Source organism: Vulpes lagopus, chromosome 10 (genome assembly GCF_018345385.1).
Source record: "Vulpes lagopus strain Blue_001 chromosome 10, ASM1834538v1, whole genome shotgun sequence".
Taxonomy (NCBI): Eukaryota; Metazoa; Chordata; class Mammalia; order Carnivora; family Canidae; genus Vulpes; species Vulpes lagopus.
The window spans coordinates 51,321,808-51,342,505 of record NC_054833.1 but is presented as its reverse complement, the minus strand read 5'-3'; the positions used below and the strand labels follow the sequence as shown (position 1 = coordinate 51,342,505).

The 20,698-nt window shown below is 38.3% G+C and overlaps 1 protein-coding gene across 1 annotated transcript in view; it reads right to left on the bottom strand.

The window, feature by feature from the left end:
- CWF19L2 (CWF19 like cell cycle control factor 2) overlaps positions 1-20,698 on the bottom strand; it is a 147,061-nt gene that overhangs the window by 42,309 nt on the left and 84,054 nt on the right. The window contains exons 11-12 of the mRNA XM_041772214.1: positions 14,113-14,226; positions 12,191-12,328 (exon numbers count right to left, since the gene is read on the bottom strand). Coding sequence (XP_041628148.1) covers positions 12,191-12,328; positions 14,113-14,226 — 252 coding nt within the window. The remainder of the gene's footprint in view (positions 1-12,190; positions 12,329-14,112; positions 14,227-20,698) is intronic.

Here is a 20,698-nt window from a genome sequence, read left to right as displayed (position 1 = left end):
ATATCACTTGTATCATTTCATGATGACCAAATTCCAAATTTTCTGCAAAGAATGTCACAGGAAAATATACATCATTTTGCACTTGTGGATTAGCCTTCTGCAAAGCTAATTTCACCCCTTATCAGTGAAAGTCTAAGAGGATGGGAATGGCTGCCCTGAGCACCAAAACCACCACAGGTCCTGCAGGAGGTGGCAATTTGGACTCCTTACCTTCTTCTGATCATGCCCTGAATAAACATACGTCATCTAGTCTCTCGAGATTCATTATTACTGTTATAATTTACTGAATATTTTTTAAAGGATTTTTAAGCTCAACGTTTATTCTGGAAATATATACTTTATATTGTAAAGACCACTTTCATCCAAAAATGTATCAAGGCCACAATGTCACAAATTCAGAAAAAAATAAAATTATCAATAGAAACACAAGCATCTTTTATTAGACAATAAAATCATTTTGCTTTCTTACAATATAAGAAAGAAAACCCCAATTTCTGTCAGGCTTTCTTTCCATTCTTAGTCTTCTCATGTACCTTCCATTTCCTCTCCTCCAGTCCATTTTTAATACACTATCAGAACAAAAAGGATAAAATTACTGCCCACGGTGCTAACAAAATTAATGAGGAAAGATGTACAGAGATCTCATGAAGATGTGCCTAAGTTTATGTTGCCAAGGAAACACTGACGTCTTAGATTTTAAATGGAAAAGTTTATATTTAAAGAATGTTGGAGTCAATTGGATGTATTTTAAGAAAGAGCAAAGCACACACCACTTATTCACAAATGCCAATAAATGACACATGGAAACTGTACAAAGACAATTAAATTTAGGCAACACCAACCAACAACTATCCATTAACTGGAGTCCTTCGAAAGGCCATACTATTTCATGAAAAAAAGCTGGATTGGGAGCTGGACATTGGGGTTTCTGATGCTCATTAGCTTGCGAACTCGGACAAGTCACTTAGCCTTGCAATGGCAATTTAGTGCCCTATATTCCTCTTCAGGAAAAAGTGAAAGCTTTAACAGGTTAGGAAAGTCCCTTCCTCTAGTTCTATGATTTTGAAGGAAGAAACTTCCAAAAAGGAAGTTACTATGTACCTACATACTGTCTTTTAATACACAATAATAAATACACTACCATCCATACTTTAAAATACATACATACAGAATAAGAGATGCACATACCCTTTGTCAGGATTTGTGATTGTTCCTTTTTTCATTAGTTATGTAGTAAATATTCAGGAAAAGTAAAAAATACAGAAAGCATTAAAAAAAACCCTAACAACCATAAATGCCCTATCCAAACACAAAAATATAATCAAGTTTTACTTAGTTCAAGATACCTTCCTTAATCTGGTTATAAGAAAGAGATACTACTAAAGAGCTAATGGTAAAATACAAAAGAAAATGGGATGCCTGGGTGGTTTAGTCGTTAAGTGCCTGCCCAGGGCATGATCCTGGAGTCCGGGGATCAAGTCCCACCCACATCAGGCTCCCTGCATGGAGCCTGCTTTTCCCTCTGCCTGTGTCCCTGCCTCTCTCTCTCTCTCTCTGTGTCTCTCATGAATAAGTAAATAAAATCTTTAAAAAAAATACAAAAGAAAGTGAATATAATCTGAATTTCAGAATTACAAAAACTGGATGGACGGAAAATAAATAAATAAATATACAGTAGGGTAGGACTGAATACTGACCAAAACTAGTATCAAAATTGCTATCCAACCTGAAATACTTTCTGTCTTCCCAATTTAGGTTACAATACCCTGGTATTTCTTTCAAAAGACTTTCCACTGGTCTTTCACAGTAATTTACACATCTATAATTACCTAATTAAATTCTCATACTTATTTACTGAATGCTTCTTTTTCCTCACCAGCCTGTGAGCTCTCTAATGGCAGGGATCATGTCTTCCTAATGTGCAGTGTATTTCCAATAAAACACCTCACACAATGAATGTGATCAATTAATATTTATAGATGAATAAACAAATAAACAAGATCTTGACCTATACCAACCATTCCTGAAGGGTTACTTCTCCCAGGGCCTTTTAAGATCTATTTTCAGGATAATTACTAAGTATGGGAAGTACTCAAATTCAAAATCATTTGCCATGAAAAAATATATTTATCATTTAGGTATTCTAGACCAGTGACTTACAAGCCATGGCCAAATCACAAGCCAAATCAGGCCAGTCACTTGTTTTTGTAAATAAAGCTTTGTTGGACTAGGGCCACATCACCTACAGCTGTTTCCTGCACCATGACCGCAGAGCAGGTAGTTGCAACAAGAAGCTGAAAATACTTATTATCTGGTCCTTTAAAGAAAAATATTGGCCAATCTCTATCCTGGATTAATGCCTTTCAATTAATAAAAGAAGACACACAGATAAGCTTTTGTGTCTCTTGATGAAAAGAAGGGTAGTTCTATTTTTAATTTTTTGAGGAACCTCCATACTTCTCCACAGTGGCTGCACTAGTTTGCATTCCCATCCACAGTGTACCTGGGTTCCTTTTTCTCCACATCCTCACCAACATTCATTATCTCTTCTATTTTCTTTTTTTTCCAACTTTTTATTTAAATTCCATTTAGTTAACATACAATATAATATTAGTTCCAGGTGTAGGATTTAGTGATTCACGATTTACATACAATATCTTGGTGCTCATCACAACATGTATCTCTTCTCTTTTCAATTACAGCCATTCCAACAGGTATAAGATGGTATCTCGCTGTAGTTTTGATTTGCATTTCCCTGATGATAAGTGATGCTGAGCATCTTTTTGTGTATTTTTCAGATATTCAAATGTCTTTAGAAAAATTTTGTCTATTCAAGTCCCCCATCCATTTTTAATTGGATTGTTTGGGTTTTGCCTATTGAGCTGTATGAACTCTTTTTAGATTTTGGATATTAACCCCCCATCAGAGAGATGGTTTACAAATATTATCTCCCATTCCGTCGGCTGCCTTTTCATTTTGTTTTTCCTATTGCTCTGCAGAAGCTTTTTAGTTTGATGCAGTTCCACTTGCTAATTTTTTGTTCTTACTTGTGCTATTGGTTTGTCACATCTGAAAAAATCATTGTCAAAACCTATGTCAAGGAGCTTTTTTCTCCCTGTGTTTTCTTCCAGGAGTTTTATGGTTTGAGTCTTAACATTTATGCCCTTAATTCATTTCAAGTTAATTTTTGTGAAAAGAGCAAAAGCTATGTCCAGTTTCATTCTTTTGCATGTGGATATCCAGTTTTCTTAGCACCATTTGTTGAAGAGATTATCCTTCCCCATTGAGTGTTCTGGCTTCCTTGTCAAATACAAATTGATCATACCAAGTGAGAGCTTATTTCTAGGTTCTCAACTCTGTTCCACTGGTCTGTGTCTCTTTTTAAATTGGCGCCATACTGTTTTAATTACTATAGCTTCGTAATATAGTTTGAACCAAGGAAGTTCAAACTTTAACTTTCTACTTTCTCAAAATTGCTTTGGTACTTGGGGTCTTCGGTGACATCATACAAATCTTACAACTGGTTTTACAAGTTCTATGGAAAATGGCAATAGGCTTTTGATTGAGAGCACACTAAATCTATAGATGGTTTTGGGCAGTTTGGAAATTTTAACATTAACTGTTCCAATCCACTCACTAGGGGTACCTTTCTATTTCTGTCTTTAATTTCCTCCATCAATATCTTATAGTTTTCACTGTACATATCTTTTACTTCCTTGGTTAAATTTATCCCTAAGTACATTGCTCTTCATGCTATTGTAAACAAAATTGTTTTATTTCTTTTTCAGGCAGTTCATTGTTAGTTTATACAAATGCAACTAACTTTTGCATGCTGAGTTTGCATCCTGAAATTTTACTGAATTATTTTTTTACAGTTTTTTAGTGGAGTCTTTAGAATTTTTTAAATACATGTTCACATCATTAGTGGAGAAAACTTTAATTCTTCCTTTCCTATTTAGATGCCTTTTATTTCTTTTTCTTGACTAACTGTTCTCGCTAGGATTGCCACTACCATGTCAAATAGGAGAGCAGAGTAAGCATTCTTGCCTTATTCCTGATCTTAGAAGGAACATTTCCAACTTCTCACTGATAAGTATGAGGTTGGCTATGGGTTTCTCATATATGATCTTTATTATGTTGAGGCATATGTTCCTTCTATAGCCAATTTCTTAAGAGTTTTTATCATGAAAGAATGTTGAAATTTATAAAACGCTTTTTGTGATAGTTATTAATGTATAAAATGCAATTGATTTTGTATGTTGATTTTATATTGTAAAACTTCACTGAATTTGTTGATTAGCTTTAACACATTTTTGGTAGAATCTTTAGGGTTTTCCATGTTTAATGCCGTGTGATCTGCAAATAGAGACAGTTTTACTTTTTCCGTTTCTTTCTGGTCCCTGGCTTCTCTGTGTTGAGAGGTTTTTGATTACTGAATCAATCTCTTTACTTGTTATTGATCTGTTCAGATTTCCTATTTCTTCATGATTAGGTTGCTTATTTCTAGGAATTTATCCATTTCGTCTAGGTTGTCCAATTTTCTGGCATATAATTGTTCATAGCAGGCTTGGATTTATGATCTTTTGTATTTCTGTAGTATCAGCTGAAGTGTCTCCTCTTTCCTTTATAATTTTACTTGAGTTCCTTCTCTTTTTTCTTAAGTATAGCTAACAGTTTGTCAATTATGTTCATCTTTTCAAAAAATCCCAACTCCTAGTTTCCCTGATCTTTTGTATGTTTCCTATTCTCTATTTCATTTACTTCTGCTCTGATCTTTGTTATCTCCTTCCTTTCTTCTTCCTTGAGGTGTAAAAGCTAAGTTGTTTATTTCTGATCTTTATTTTTTCTAACTGTAGATGTTCAATACTATAAACTCCCTTCTCAGCACTGTTTATGCTACATCCCATAAGTTTTTGGTATGTTCTGCTTAGACTATCACTTGTTCCAATATAGTTTTTTATTTCCCTTTTGACTTCTCTTTGATCCATTTGTTGTTCAGGAGTACATTGGTTCATTTTCACATATCTGTGAATTTTCTAGTTTTTATCTTGTTACTGATTTCTAGTTTCACATCACTGTGGTCTCAAAAGTTGGCATGATTTCCATATTTTTCAATTTGCTAAGGCTAAATTTTGTGATCTAACAACATATGCTCCATTCTGGAAAGTGTTCCATGTGTGCTTGAGAAGAAAATGTACTCTGTTGTTGTTGGATGAAATGTTCTGTATATGTCCATTAGGTCCATTTAGTTTAAAGTGTACTTCAAGTCCAGTAAGTTTCTTTACTTTTTTTTTTTTGTCTGATCTGTTCACTGATGAAAGTGAGATACTGAATGGCATCCTCTAATATTAGCATACTGCTGCCTATCACTCTCTTCAGATCTGTAATTTGCTTGATATATTTAGGTGCTTTAATGTTGGGTGCATGTATATTTACAATTATTATTTCCTCTTGATGAGGTGACTCCTTTATCATTACATAATGACCTTACATGTCTCTAGTTATAATTTTTTACTTCAAGTGTATTTTGTGTGACCTAAGTATAGCTAACCCTGCTTCTTTGGGTTCTCATTTGCATGGAATATTTTTTCCCATACCTTCCCTTTGAATCTATCTATAGTTGTCTACTGTGACTCTCTCATAGGAAGCATATAGTTGAGTCTGATTCTTTATCCATTCAGCCACTCTACACCTTCTTATAGGAGCATCTAACCCATTATATTTACAGTAACTGTTGATTGGTAAGAGCTTAGTATGATCATCCTGTGAATGGGTGTTGGCTCTTTGGCAGTTCCTTTTCCCTTTCCTCTGCTCTTGTTGTCTTCCTTTGTGAAAAGATCATTTTTCCACAGTGGTATACTTTGGTTCCCTTCATCACTTCCAGTACAGGCTTCGGTTCATGGTTTCCCTAAGGCATACTTGAAACACTTTACAGGTATAAGTCCATTTTAAACTGATAACAACTTCTATCTCAAAGAAAAACTCTACCCTTTTATTCCACAACCCCTGCAGTTGATGTTTTTGATGTCACACTTGACTTTTTATATTGTGTATCTACTGACAAATTAATACAGCTACAGCTGTTTTTAACACTTTGTCCTTCAACTTTTACACTAGAGTTAAGTGGTTAACACACCACCAAATGACAGTAGTGAAGTATTCTGAATCTGACTCTATTCTTACCTCTCCTAGTGTGTTGGACATTTTCCTATGTTTTCATGTCACTATTTAGCAGCCTTTCCTATAAGGCAGGACTAGTGGTGACAAGCTCTCTCAGGTTTTATTTGCCTAGGAAACTTTTTATCTTGCCTCACTTCTGAAGGACAGTTTTGCTGGGTAAAATATTCTTGCCTGGCAGTTTCCTTCTTTCAGCTCTTTTAATATATCATCCCATGCTCTCCTGACCTGAAAGGTCTCTCCTGAGAAATTCACTGCAAGGCTTAAAGGCATTCCCTTGTAGGAGATAACTTTTTTCTCTTGTTGCTTTTAAAACATTTTTTTTTTCTTCAATTTAGGTTTTGTGTCTTGGAAAAGATAATTTTGGAATGAAATTTTGGGATGATCTATTAGTTTCACAAACTCAGATGCCCAAATCTCTCCCCAGGTTTGGGAAATTCTCAGTGATTATTTCTTTTAATAAGCTTTCTATCCCTTTCTCTCTTCTCCTTGGGGACTCCATCAATGCACAGATTACTTTTGTTAATGGTGTTCCATAAGACCCATAGGTTTTCTTTTCTTTTTTTTTCTTTTTTTTTTTTTTTTTTGGTTTTCTTTATTCCTTTTCATTCTTTTTCTTTTTGCTTCTCTGATTGGATGATTTCAAATGATTTCTCTTTGAGCTCATAGGTTCTTCTCTTTGGTCTAGTCTGCTGGCGAAGGTCTTTATTACATTTTTTAATTCACTCATATTCTTCAGCTACAAATTACTGCTTGGCTTATTTTTGTGTTCTGTTTCTTTGTTGAACTTCCTATTTTGTTCTTCTATGGTTTTCCTGATATCATTAAATTGCTTATTAGTGTTCTCAGAGTTCTCTGAGCATCTTTAAGGCAATTATTTTGAATTCTTCATCAGGTAATGCCTGTATCTTCTTTGAGGCTGGTTACTAGATATTTACTGTATTCCTTTGTTGGCATCACATTGTTCTCATTACTTATGATCCCTATAACCTTTTGTAGATGTCTGTGCACTTAAAAAGCAGTCCTCTCTTCCAGACTTTATGGACATCAGTAAGGGAAAGTGTCCATCTGAACATAGGAGCATTCTGGAACATACAGTGACCTCAGGTCTAGAAGTAGGGGGTGTCCAGTGTGAGGGTATGTGATGGCAACAAGTCTGAGGGACTGTGGTGACTCTAGTCCCTGGGGATCATGGCATCAACAACTGTGTGATCCTTGGCAGGTGCTGCAGAGGGTCTGCAGAGGGTCCACAGAGGCTGCAGGGGCTGCTGGGGTCCTCAGCAGCAGATCATGGCCAGGGGCTAGAACTCAGAGCAGTAGTCACCAGAGCCAGCAGCCTACACTCAGATATGGGGGTCAGCTGCAGGTGCTTGTGTAGTGGCTGCAATCCTACATGTAGTGATGGGACCCAGAGCAGGCAGCAAGGGTTGGGGTTCACTACAGGGGCATGGCTTTTGGCAAGTACTGCAATCGCTGTTGGGTCCTGCTGTGGGTACATGGCAGCAGATGCCATTGATGGGGGTCAAGGAGGATGTGTGCAAGTGTACAGTTAGTGAGTCTAACTGCAGGGGAGTAGAGTGCCACAGGGCAGTGACAGAAGGCAGAACCTGATCCAGGCCCAGAGGCAGCTGTAGGGACCCAGGCCACTGTCACATTCTCCTATAGCTACACAGTCTCTTCTGAGGCCTGAGTATGGAAGTGGAGTCTAGTGACAGGTATCAGGCTGGCAGTGTGCAAATACACACCCAAAGGGATTAACCACAAACCTGCACAAGGTGGGAGGGGTCAGTCACAGGGGTCTAGGCTGGCATAGCTACAGAGGTCTGGGCCAGCTGTGAACTGGAGGGGGGCAGGGATCAGGAAGGGACTTTAACTTCTACCAGCTTTAACTGCACAAATATTCAGGTTTGGCTGTCTAAGTCCCTTAGACAATATTCAGCCCAACCTGAATATTTGTGCAGTTAAAGCTGGTAGAAGTTAAAGTCCCTTCCTGATCCCTGCCCCCATTTCACCAAGCTAAGAGAAGCAATAAGCACTAGTTCATGTCTCTACCACCACATCTACAAATGTCCCACCTCTATACAGACTCCCACCTCTCCTCCTGGCATGACAGTGGTGGCACATGGCCCTCTGTGAGGCCAGCTCCTCACTGACCACCCCACACTCACTCATGAACCCACCATTATCACACTTTCCTCCTTATTGGACCAAGGAAACCACACTTAACAGAGTCACCAGAAACCTCTGCAGTGCCAAATTTAATGGTCACTGTCCATCTCCAAAGATCTTAGCCTCTCAGAAGCAACTGACAGTTATTCACAACCTCCTTCCTGTCTTCTCTCACTTCTGAAACTCCACACCCTCCGTCTTCCTTCTGCCTCATTGGCTGCACCTTCTCAATCTCATGTGCTGAATCCTTTCTATCCCTTCCCAGCAGTGCTGGAGAGCTCAGTCTTCAGACCCACACCATTAATGATTTCTCAAGTTCCATGGCTTTAAATACATTTTTAAAAGATTTTTTAATTTATTCATTAGAGAGAGAGAGAGAGAGAGAGAGAGAGAGAAAGCACAAGCTGAGGGAGGGGCAGAGGGAGAGAGAGAACCAGACTCTACTGAGTAGGGAATCCGATGTGGGGCTCGATCCCAAGACCCTGCATCATGACCTGAGCTAAAGGCAGATGCTTCACTGACTGAGCCACTCAGGTGCCCCTAATTATATTTAAATGTTAACAGCATCCAAGTCTATATGACAGAGCTCCATACATCTATCTACCAGAGCTCCATGGTGGTCACTCCACACCGTCATGTGAATGGTGGCAATTCACATTTCACATGTCCACAACAGCATTCTTAATCTCCTACCTCCAGTGAAATATGTCCCCCACAAGGTTTTCTATTTCAATAAACAGCATCAGCATTGCCCCAAATCCTAACACTTGTCAGCAGTTTACCACACTAATCCAAGGCTCTATCTGAATTAATGCAATACCCTCCTTGAGTGATCTCCCTATTTCCAATCCTGCCTTTCTACATTACCTTCTCAAAAGAGCTACCAGAAAAATCCTCTCAAAGATAAACCAACAGGTTCCAATCTGGCATTTAAAGAGCTGAGAAGTTGCCACTCTGTCCCAACAAGTACAAAGAAGAAAAAAAAAAATGAAAAATCAACAACTCTTCTTTGATCTCCCAGGAAAGTGACCGCCTCAAAACCAGGGAGACAGGTGGGTACAGAGAATCACAAACTTACATGTGTGGAAAGCAATGGTCCTGTGGGAATCAGTGCCCGGGAAGGAAAACCCAAACTGTAACTGACTGGAGGCTCAGCATGGACAGAGTGGGGAAGTCTGAGTTAAATACTCCAGGGGACCCAGTCATTGGGAAAGCAGTTGTACCTCTAGACGTACCTCTAGACGTTTGAGGACCACCAGGTCCTCAAAGTAAAGATCAGAAGAAACTCTCCTGCTTCCAGCAGCAGGAGAAGCATTTTGATAGACACCAGAGCATTCTCTTCTTCTTTCCAAGGCCAGCCCTCAGGAGGAGCTATTTCACTGCAGCTTCACCCACGGGGGTTCTATCACAGCCTAGCCCACCTGAGGCAAGGGACACGCCTAACCCCAGCTCCCTCTAGCCATTTCTTCCCCACCAGGCAGGAGAATATGACTAGGAGCACTGGTGAAGTACGCAGGCCAGGTGCGTTGGCTCAGAGAGATAGAAAGCCTAGGAACCAGAAAGAACTTCTAGAGATCAACACTACAACAAACATGAAGAATGCTCCTAATGGGTTTATGAGCAGACTGGGCATGGCTGAGGAGAGAACAAAAGGAACTTCCACAATCAAAAAGCAGAGAGAACAAACACTGAAGAAAACACAACAGGATACATAAGAATTGTGCGACAACTACAAAACATAAGCCAGATCATGACACTGTCCTAATCAAAACCTTCAACACCACTTACAACCCATCACTCAGGAAAGCCACAAGCTCTCACACTGGCCTGTTAAGACCTAAAAGATGTGACTCATGCTACGTCTCCCACCTCTTCTTCTACTCCTTTCCCTCTCCCGTTTTTCCCAGTCACAGGTGTCACCCTATTGTCTTCCTAGGCTCTATGAGTTCACCTCTGCTTCATATCCTTTGTGTTTGCTGCTTCTTCTGCATGAATATTCTTCCCCTCGATATTCACCTGGACCACGCCCTGACTGTTCACAGGCTGCAGAAACATCACCTCCACAGAGAGACCTTCCTTTAACGCTCTACTGAGAACACCAGCCTATCTCCTTCTAGTTTACTGTACTTCCTGCAGCAACATTTTCCATTTTGTATAGTATTTGTTATGCAATATTTTAATTCAAGCATGTGTTCACTTTGTCTCCTCCACTAGAAATATAAGCTCCATGAGGGGAGGAACACTGACTTTATCAGCTCCCTGCTCTGAGCACCAAGAATGTATCTACCTCACACAGATTAGGTGTTCCATGAACAGTGAAGTAATAAATGATTATTACAATTTACAACAAGATTCTTTTAACCTGGTGTGTCAACCTGAATGGACTATGCTCAGATAACTAAAACTAAATAATTCAGAGTTCCACATAAAATGGTCTGTCCGTTTCTGAAAAGAAACTTTCATAAAAATACATCCTTCATTCTACATTGAATTCCCAGAACCTATGACACTTCTAGTCTTTCCCTCTAAATAAATAGAAGTAAAATGATCTTACAGGCTAAATTTAAACCCATACAACTCTTGGTGATGGGAAGAATAACCATTTCTATTTAAACCCAAGTTTGTTTTACTCCTCCCAACACACACATACACACATAGACACCTTTGTTGTTTCTATTCTAGTTTTCATTAAGTGAAGTTTTTCACCAGGCAGTATATTCACAAAGTTTAAAAAAAAAAAAAAAAAGTCTAAAAAAATGTATACTATAAAAGGTCTTCCTCCTGAACCTCAGATACCAAGTTCAAACTCCCACCACTGAAAAGCAACCACTGCTATCCCAAAGCAGGCTTGAGCGAATTATTCCAAATATTTCAGCTTTGTGGGCTGAAAAGTCTCTGTCACAACCAATCAACTCGGCTATTGTAGGGTGAAAACAACCTCAGACAAGATGTAACAAATGTGGACACTGTGCTCCAGTAAAACCTGATCTGCAAATCTAGACAGCAAGCTGAGTGAAACCCCAGCAGAGCCAAACCCGTTACACAGCTGAGTTCAAATATGTCTCTTTCACAAAAAACGTTTGGGTAATGTTTGGAAAGGACTGCAACCGGGATCCCTGGGTGGCGCAGTGGTTTGGCGCCTGCCTTTGGCCCAGGGCGCGATCCTGGAGACCCGGGATCGAATCCCACATCAGGCTCCCGGTGCATGGAGCCTGCTTCTCCCTCTGCCTATATCTCTGCCTCTCTCTCTGTGACTATCATAAATAAATAAAAATTTTTAAAAAATTTAAAAAAACAAAAAAGGAAAGGACTGCAACCAAGAATGCTATTTGAAACAAAAACTAATCCTGCTAACCGTAATGATGTACTAATACATATTTTCATACAAATATGCTATATAAATACAAAGTTTTAAATAGATTTAAGATTATTCCAAGATGCCTGCTCTGTAATCCATAATGTTACTTTAAATATACTCTTTGTGGTATAATTATAAAGAACTGAAGGAACATTAAGATAAAATTCACTGGTCACCTAACTAGCAGCCTGTTGCCGACATTAAACTCTGGCCCAAAACCTTCCCTTAAATGGCACATCAAATACACAGTTAACACTCTCATGCTATACATAAAAAAACTAAACCAGAGTCTATATTTAAAAACAAAATAAATCCCAAGTATGTATTTCCCAATCAATTCCAAAATATCTGTTCCTGATAGGTCTTAGAAAGGATTTGGTTTAATAAAATAAAGTTCAAAAAGAATGAGCTCTCTAAAAAATAGATCATGCTAGATGGAGTAATCAGCTTCTAAAAATTGAAAGGTATCCTAGGAACATATCTTACCTTAGATGCCATTCTCATAAAAAGTTTATTTTGATTTTCTGCTGTTCCCATCTTTTCATTCTTGACTAAGTCATTTAGGCTGAGATTATCATCATCATGAAAGTATCTAACCCTTTCTTTTTCTTCATGGGTTGAAGCCTATGAGAAAATGAACATTATTTAGTGAAAACATGGGTGTTTGAAGTATTTTTAGTTAACATCTGTAAATCTGACATTATATGTAAAAAGCCCACTCCAGATCACAGTCTCTCCCTTCAGCTTATCCTATTCTATGTGCTTCCTTAGGGAGGGACTTCCAATAGAATACTTCTATCTCTGCCCCATTACTTTTCTCTTTCCCAGGGATGGAAGCACAACATTATCTGATTTCTGGGTTTTGGGGAAAAGGTAGAAATGCTCTATCCCTTCTTCTCTCCCATCTCTACCCTTCTCCCGGGTGCCTGAGTGGCTCTTCTTGTTGTAACAATCCTACCACCATGGAGGGAAATCTGTAGTCATTCAGAGATGAAGTAAGCACATCAAAGACAGAGGTGAAATATGAGCAAACTCATGTCATACAGCTCTATCAAAAACAAAGCTAACATTCTGATTCTCATCTAAATCAATCCTGGGTTTTCCTATCAGTTGGTTCTATACCTACACGTGGAAAAGAAGAGTGCTATTTGTTTCCTCTCAAGTCAAGTCTCCCTCACATTCCTTTATTCTCACATTTCCTTCTCCAAATAAAACCTGCTCTTCAGCCTCCAAGATCTTCGGAACCACATTCCCATACTTTTTCCCGACATTAGTATTCCTGAAATCACTAGACTAAATCTTCTATTCCAGGACTCCAATCACTCTCAGGCTCCACGTCCTTAATTTCTGGCTCTCTTATCCTTTCACTATACTCAACAGGCAAACCTCAATCCTGAACGAAAGTGTCTGCCCTCTTGACCCTGATACCTGTACTGCTCGGTCAGAGGCGACTCAAAAAGCCTGACGTCATCTGGCAATGCACCGATGACTGGCTGGCGAGTTCTGTCCTTTCATTATTTCAAACTTCACTATTCTCCTGCTACATCTCTGCTTCAAACCCCTAGTTCCTCCCATTTCATTAGAAGAGGGATCTATCCCACTCTATTTGCTGAACAAATTACTATCTCTGGCAGTATAGGCACTCAAGAGGCAAATAATCAACACTGAAAAAACAAATGAACCAATCTTTGGACCCAACCAACACTGGTATGATATTTTAAATTTAAAACAAAAAAATCTAACTTAGGAAAACAGAATACATTTTTTACCATCTCAAGACCCTCAAGGGAGAACTAAAAACGGTAGAGCTAGAAGATGGAAAAGAAAATAAGGTTTATAAAAGATCACAGGAACGACATAATTAAGACATTATTGTGTATTGATACCCCATCACCATGACTCAAATTAGCTTACACAAGAATTTTCCCTAAGAGCTATGATAAATATGTAAAAGAAGTTGGAAATAATGGCAAAAAAATGTGCTCAAAAGTAAAACTGCCAGGGTGCCTGTATGACTCAGGCAGTTAAGCATATGATTTTTTATTTCAGCTCAGGTTATGACCTCAGGGTCATGAGATTAAGCCCCGCATCAGACTCTGCTCTAAGTGTATAGCCTGCTTAAGTTCTCTCTCTCTCTCTCCCTATGCCTCTCTGCTCCCCAAAAATTAAAATTGCCTTAAACATTCAACGTTCCCAGTTACTGGAAAACCATAGTTCAATCAGATTGCATTTTGTAAAATATAAAGGGATATACCCCAAAATAAAAATAATAATATAATTTACTACCTTCTAATGTTTGTATTATAAACCTACATTACAGAAAATATCCTGAAGTAGTCTGATGCAAAGAAAGCCAAGGGGGAGAGAGGAATTCTGATTTAATAAACAAAGAACTATGTTAAACATACCATTTGTCTCTTCCTTCTTCCTCCTTTAGGTTCCAGAGGTTTTCCTGGTGTATTCACAGGCCACACTCTTCCAGACTGATCTGTTCTGACCAGGATCACTTCTTGGTCTTCATTCTATGGAAAGATAACATTTAAACATACTGTGAAGAGTACTGAATATTTATATTTAGTAATAAAAAAAAGCATAAAAATAATTCTAGCTTTCCCATATAGATTATCCTCAGTCTCTTGGAATTTCATTACCCAATATAATGTAAAATGATTGTGATCTTTTCAGAGAAAAGCAGGGGAGGATTCAAAGTTCATTTTATTATTTTTTAAAAAAGAAGCAATCATAGAAGCAAACTTCAAACAACGTTTCCATCTAGACAATATTAAAAGATGACTAAGAACCAATATTCATACCAGTACTATATGGGAGTGCCCATAATTTATGCAGCCAATCTCCTGTTTAATGCATGTTTCTTCAATTTAAAGATGCTACGAAAATCTGATTATAAGAAATAAAGAAATGAGGGGTGTTTAGGTAGCTCAGTGAGTTAAGTGTCCAACTCTTGATTTCAGCTCAGATCATGATCTCAGGGTCATGAGACTGAGTCCTGTGTCAGGCTTGAGATTCTCTCTCTGTCTCATCCCCTATCCCTGCTCAAGCACACATACTGCCTCTCTAGAAAGGAAAAGGAAAAGGAAAAAAGGAAAATGAAAGCAATGAAATGACACAACAAACCTGCTAAATTAGCTGCTATAATGATGCTCAACCCAACTTCTATTCTTTCCCTAAAATGCTTTCCACTTCTCTGACTCTTTAGAAGTTATATCCCACTTATTTTCAACCCATAATCTTTTTCCTACAAAGTATTGGCCAAATACATGGCTGGTATGGTACAGAAGATTAAATGAGGAAAATGAACATTATTGGAAAGGTTCTTTTTTTTTTTAAAGATTTTATTTATTTATTCATGAGAGACACACACAAGGAGGGAGAGAGAGAGAGAGAGGCAGAGACACAGGCAGAGGGAGAGAAGCAGGCTCCATGCAAGGAGCCCGATGCGGGGCTCGATCCCAGGTCTCCTGGACCACGCCCTGGGCCAAAGGCGGCACTAAACCGCTGAGCCACCCGGGCTGCCCTATTGGAAAGGTTCTAACAAAGGATCACATAAGAAATATTACATAACTATTTTATTAAAAAGTAGTTTGAAACAAGACCAAGCCAGATTATTCACACTTCAATTTTTTCTCAAATCAGAATCAATTATTAAAAATTGATGTGAAGTCCATTTAATATTTAGTTCCCCTGTTAAGATGGAAGGAAAAAAAATACATATTACTGATTTATATTCACATATGATATTAAGTAGATAGTAAAGTTATTTTCACTACTTTTCTTCTTCAATTAACTAACATTAATTAATGATGTATCTATCATATTTTAAAGGGTATCTTTTGTCATTCTCTTACTGGGTAACTGAGATGGGCAACACATTATTTTTTATCTAAGTTTATCGAATTGCTAAAGTGGATCTCCGCAAGGACTTTCAAATTACTAATTCTAATACATACTTATCAATTATCATCTTCCTTGATTTGAAAGTATCTGATTCTGTTTATTACATTCTCAGCCTGAAACTCTTATTTCAGTTTTCTAAATACTCTTTCCTAGTTCTGCCTTATCTCTCTCTGACTCATTCATTCATTAAATATTCTAAAAAGTACTAGTTACCAAAAGAATTTAGTACCTGCCTACAAGAAGTGTGCAGCCTATTGAGAGAATCATTGTCTACATGAATTAATCAGCATAAAGAGAGTCAACTTCACTTTCTCCTCCATTTTGAGCTACACTCCAAGTGCTGATGATTCCAGGGTTCCTTGGTTTCCATCCTTCTAGCCTGAACCTGTCACTAGTATTGACAAAAAAAAAAAAAAAAAATCATTTTGCTCAACACAACTGTAATTGTGTCACTTTGTTGAAAAACTTGCAGGAACCCCATATCACCTAGGAGAAACCAGTACCATTCAAAGTGTAGCCCACAGACCAATGCCAGTCTGAGAATTACCAGCCATGATATATTTATCAGTCCTTGATGAGTTAAGTACAAAAACTGAGTGTTTATAAACTTTTATCACAATCTCAAAGAGTAATCTTATGTTGGTTCAATCTAAATTAAAATCTGGACCTATATTTTAGACTATCTTTATTTCATTTTTCTATAATTTGTATTGTGCTTTACAAAACTATTAGTCCCTGATAGGCTGGAAAATCCAAAAGAACAAAAAACAAACAAACAAAACAAAAAGCACTCTGCTCCTACACCACATTCTGCAAATCACTGTCCTAGATAGTGGGATAAAGGCCAAGCACCTGAACATACTATGTAAGCCCTTCAAATTCAAGTACTATGGCCTTCTTCAAATTCACTTTTTCTCTAGCTGTTCACAGTTTTTTTAAGTTTACTGTCCATTTCACTTCCTAAATAATTTTAGGCATGTCTGTATTGCTAGACCATAATCTTTTCAGTAGCTACTTGTCTACTTACAATTATCCGTCTTTACCACTTTTACAGACCAAAGACCAAGCTACGCATTAGGTGGTCCCTATAGTATCCGGATGGAGCAAAAAACAATGGTGCCTGATAGACAGAATTAACAAACGAGTGCCTTGGACAAATTAATTCTAGTCCCACTGCTTGCCCACTGCACTCCATCTATGCTCCTCTTCTCTGTGCTTTTCTACTCCCTGTCTCTTGGGCACCCCCAGGGACACCATGTGTTCCCACTCTGGGTACCCAAGACAGAAATATGAGCTATTTCCATATTTGGTGTTACATTAATACAGAATGTGGGGCTTACTTAAGAACCTACAACAGGATCAACAAACTGAGGCCCACTGGCCAAATCCAGCCTACCGCTGGTGCTACAAGCTAACAGTGGTTTTCACCCTATTAAATGGTTGAGAGAAATTCAAAAGAATAATATATTTCATTACGAATAAAAATTGTATGTAGTTCTCATGTTAGTGTCCATAATGTTTTACTGAAACAGAGCCATGTTCACTCTTGTATATATGGTCTGTGGCTGCTTTCATTCTGCGACAGCTTAAAAGCCATGTAATGGAGTTGCCATGACACATACTGGAAAGCCCATAAAGCCTAACATATTTCTATTTGATCTGTAGAGAATCTGCCAACCTTTGATCTATATTATTCTTCAGGTGATAAAACTAATTCAGAATCATTTAATGTTTACTTTTATTATCTGAGAACAAGCAAGATAAAAACTTGCAACTGCCTGATAACATTACAAACAGATGTAAGTGGGTATCCTGGGTGGCTCGCAGTTTAGTGTCTGCCTTTGGCCCAGGGTGTGATCCTGGAGACCCAGGATCGAGTCCCGCGTCGGGCTCCCTGCATGGAGCCTGCTTCTCCCTCTGCCTGTGTCTCTGCCTCTCTCTCTCTCTCTCTCTCTCTCCCCCTCTCTCTGTGTCTCTCATGAATAAATAAATAAAATCTTTTTTTAAAAAAAGGGGGGGTAATCCCTGGGTGTCTCAGCGGTTTAGTGCCTGCCTTTGGCCCAGGATCCTGGAGTGCTGGGATCAAGTCCCGCATCCGGCTCCCTGCATGGAGTCTGCTTCTCTCTCTGCCTATGTCTCTGCCTCTCTCTCTCTCTCTCTCATGAATAAATTTTTTAAAAATCTTTAAAAAAATAAAAATAAAAAATAAAAAAAAGATAAAAAACAGATGCAAGTTCTAACAGGGAGGGTAATAGAATAGGACCCGGTGCCCTTTCATTTGTCAATATGGGCCAGATATCCACTTATGGCCACCACGAAAACCAGTATAACCTGACATGGTTAAAAAGCTAGACAACACAGAAAAATACATGAAACAACCAAGCTAGAAGAAACAGCCAGAAACTAAATGTGGCTGCCTCCAGCATGTGGAGAAGGTCCAAAAATGGCTCAAGACATTGCCTTTCTTTTATACAGGCCTTCCAGCAATATTTGGATGTAACACACTGATTAAAAAGAAAAGGAAAGGGAAAAAGAATACATCACTTTACTTCAAAGCTGGTATTTAAAAATTCTAAATGTTTGTTTGAAAGCCGTTGGTGGCATCTCGTAAATAAAGGAAAACTCCCCCACTAGCTCAGATTTTCCCACCAGTTGGTGTTCTGCAAGTCCGTCATCACTGAAGGCCATAAAACATGTTTCTTTTAAAATTTCATTAATTAGGCAGTTATTAAAATTCACAGGAGTTGCATGATTTTTAAACAATCTCTCCTGTATCTCTAATTATGTCCACAGAGAGCAGATTATTCGCTACTCACAAGTTCCCAGACAATACAGTGAGTGGACTAAACACTGAGCTGCTTTCCATTCACCAAGACATGTATCCTGGCTCAAGGCTATTTGTTAATGTGTATATTTATTCACAGGGCTACAGATGCTCAAAGGAAGCACCTTTTGCTAAGCCTGTGATGGTACCAGATGGACTCCAAGCAGCCTTAGTTATGCCTCCCTTTCTAAATTCTTAATACTGTTTTATTGGTGCCTCCCCTCTCCACTTGATCAGACTTCCTAGAGGCTTATTTATTTTATTAATTCTTTTCTTAGTTTTTTGATCACTTCCACTTACTTTTGGTTTTTCTATTTCAGCTATTTCATTTTCTACTCTTTGATATGTTTTCTCTTCTCTCTTCTGCACCGAGCTCCTGGCCCATGCCACAGACCGCACAGCATGCAATTGTGAATCCCAGGGCCAGAATGCCCACGTGCCAACCCTGTCTCCTTACAGAACCCTGCACATGACTTAATTACCTCGATTTCCTAATTTACAAAAATAAACAAAATAACAAGGTATTTTCATGATCAAATTAATATATATAGCTTATTTCAAACAATGTTTAGGAATAAAGTGAGAAATAAATATTAGCTTTTACTTTTTAGGTCTCTTTTACTTATCAAATCCTTTCTTTATCTGAGTCTTACCTAGGATTTACCCCCTTTCATCTCTAAATTTCCTAGGATATTATTATGCTTCATATACATCTACAATTGTTTCATATATTTTTCAGAATATTATTCTGTTCTCAGAACTGAAGCTACTAAACATACTTAAAGTCCTTTTGAGACTGTGCCTACATTTTAAATTCACTGGCAAGGAGTCTTTACTTACCAATTATTTTTTACTACCTTTCTGTAGGATAACACTTAAGCATGCAAGTGTGCAAGCTTAAATGGGAGGGGTTTTCTTCCCTTCTCTCCTGCCTCTCTGCCTCCTCTTACCCTTCAATAAATGGGAATTTTGACAGCATCTTCACCCAGTCCATGAGGATTCCCAGTTCTACAACAGTATCTCACTCACCCTGTGACACTAGGGCTATTTCACGTTGTCCAGGTAATGGCTGCAAAGCTATGTCTGCCTTCTTCCATCTAAAACACCTGCCATCCTCATCATTTCCTAGGCACTACAGCCCAAAGTACTCCAGGCCTTTTCCAGACTCCTTTCTCAGAAGTCCTCAAGCCAGGCTAAGGCTGGGAGAGGCTATGTGAGAAAATCTAGTTCCCATTAATGTCAAAGGAGCTGAGCTCTCAGCTGCTCTGCCGATTTTTGGAATTAGATCCCTGCAAGCTCCAGCTCCATACATTTGTTTTATATTTTTGTTCAATTCAGAGAAGTGTATCTTCACTTTCAAGCATGTTACATCTCCTTCAATTCTCTTTTTATATTGTGTCTGTGATTGTTATGTTCTCATACAGAGCGAAGGCCTCATAGCACTAATCCACCTCTAGTCAGAGCACTCTGAAATGCTGCTCCACAATTTTCCAAACACATTAGGGTTTAGGGATCCCTGTGAAACTACACCAATCCTGAGATTTAGAAGATAAGAAACAGCCTGACACAAACTGAAAATATACACAGGACCACGACCTTTCAGTTCCTCAAGCAACCCTGTCAATGCTGGAGTAAGTAAAAATTAATGCTAGACTACAGCTGGATTATTTGGAGACACATTAATTAATGATTTTAATTTTTTTAAGCAAAGATTTTCTACCACCAGGATAACACCTGGCGCGGGCATAATATGAAAGCTAATTCAATTCTTCAATGTCCTTTCATCATTGCTTTTTCATAATCCTTACGTATGAAACTACCTGAAAAAACACGTAACTTTACATTATATTTTTAACTATGCTCCTTTCAGCATTTGCCAGGGTGCAGGCAGATGAGAGAAGGAAAGAGATTGAGAAATTTTTAAATGTTAACTGACATTCTAAAATCTTTCCACATTTAAATAATAGAATTCTTTTGATATAATTTTTATTGTTATTTTGACGCTTATGAAACAGATAAATTTAAGGACATGTAATTTAATATGTCAACAATAGCGGTAAAACCTGAAAACTGCCTTATATTTTTCCTATTTAAAAACAAAGTAAGGGACGCCTGTGTGGCTCAGCAGTTGAGTGTCTGCCTTCGGCTCAGAGGGTGATCCCAGGGCCCAGGATCAAGGCCCACATCACACTCCTTGCAGGGGGCCTGCTTCTCTCTCTGCCTATGAGACTGCCTCTCTTTCTCTCTCTGTATTT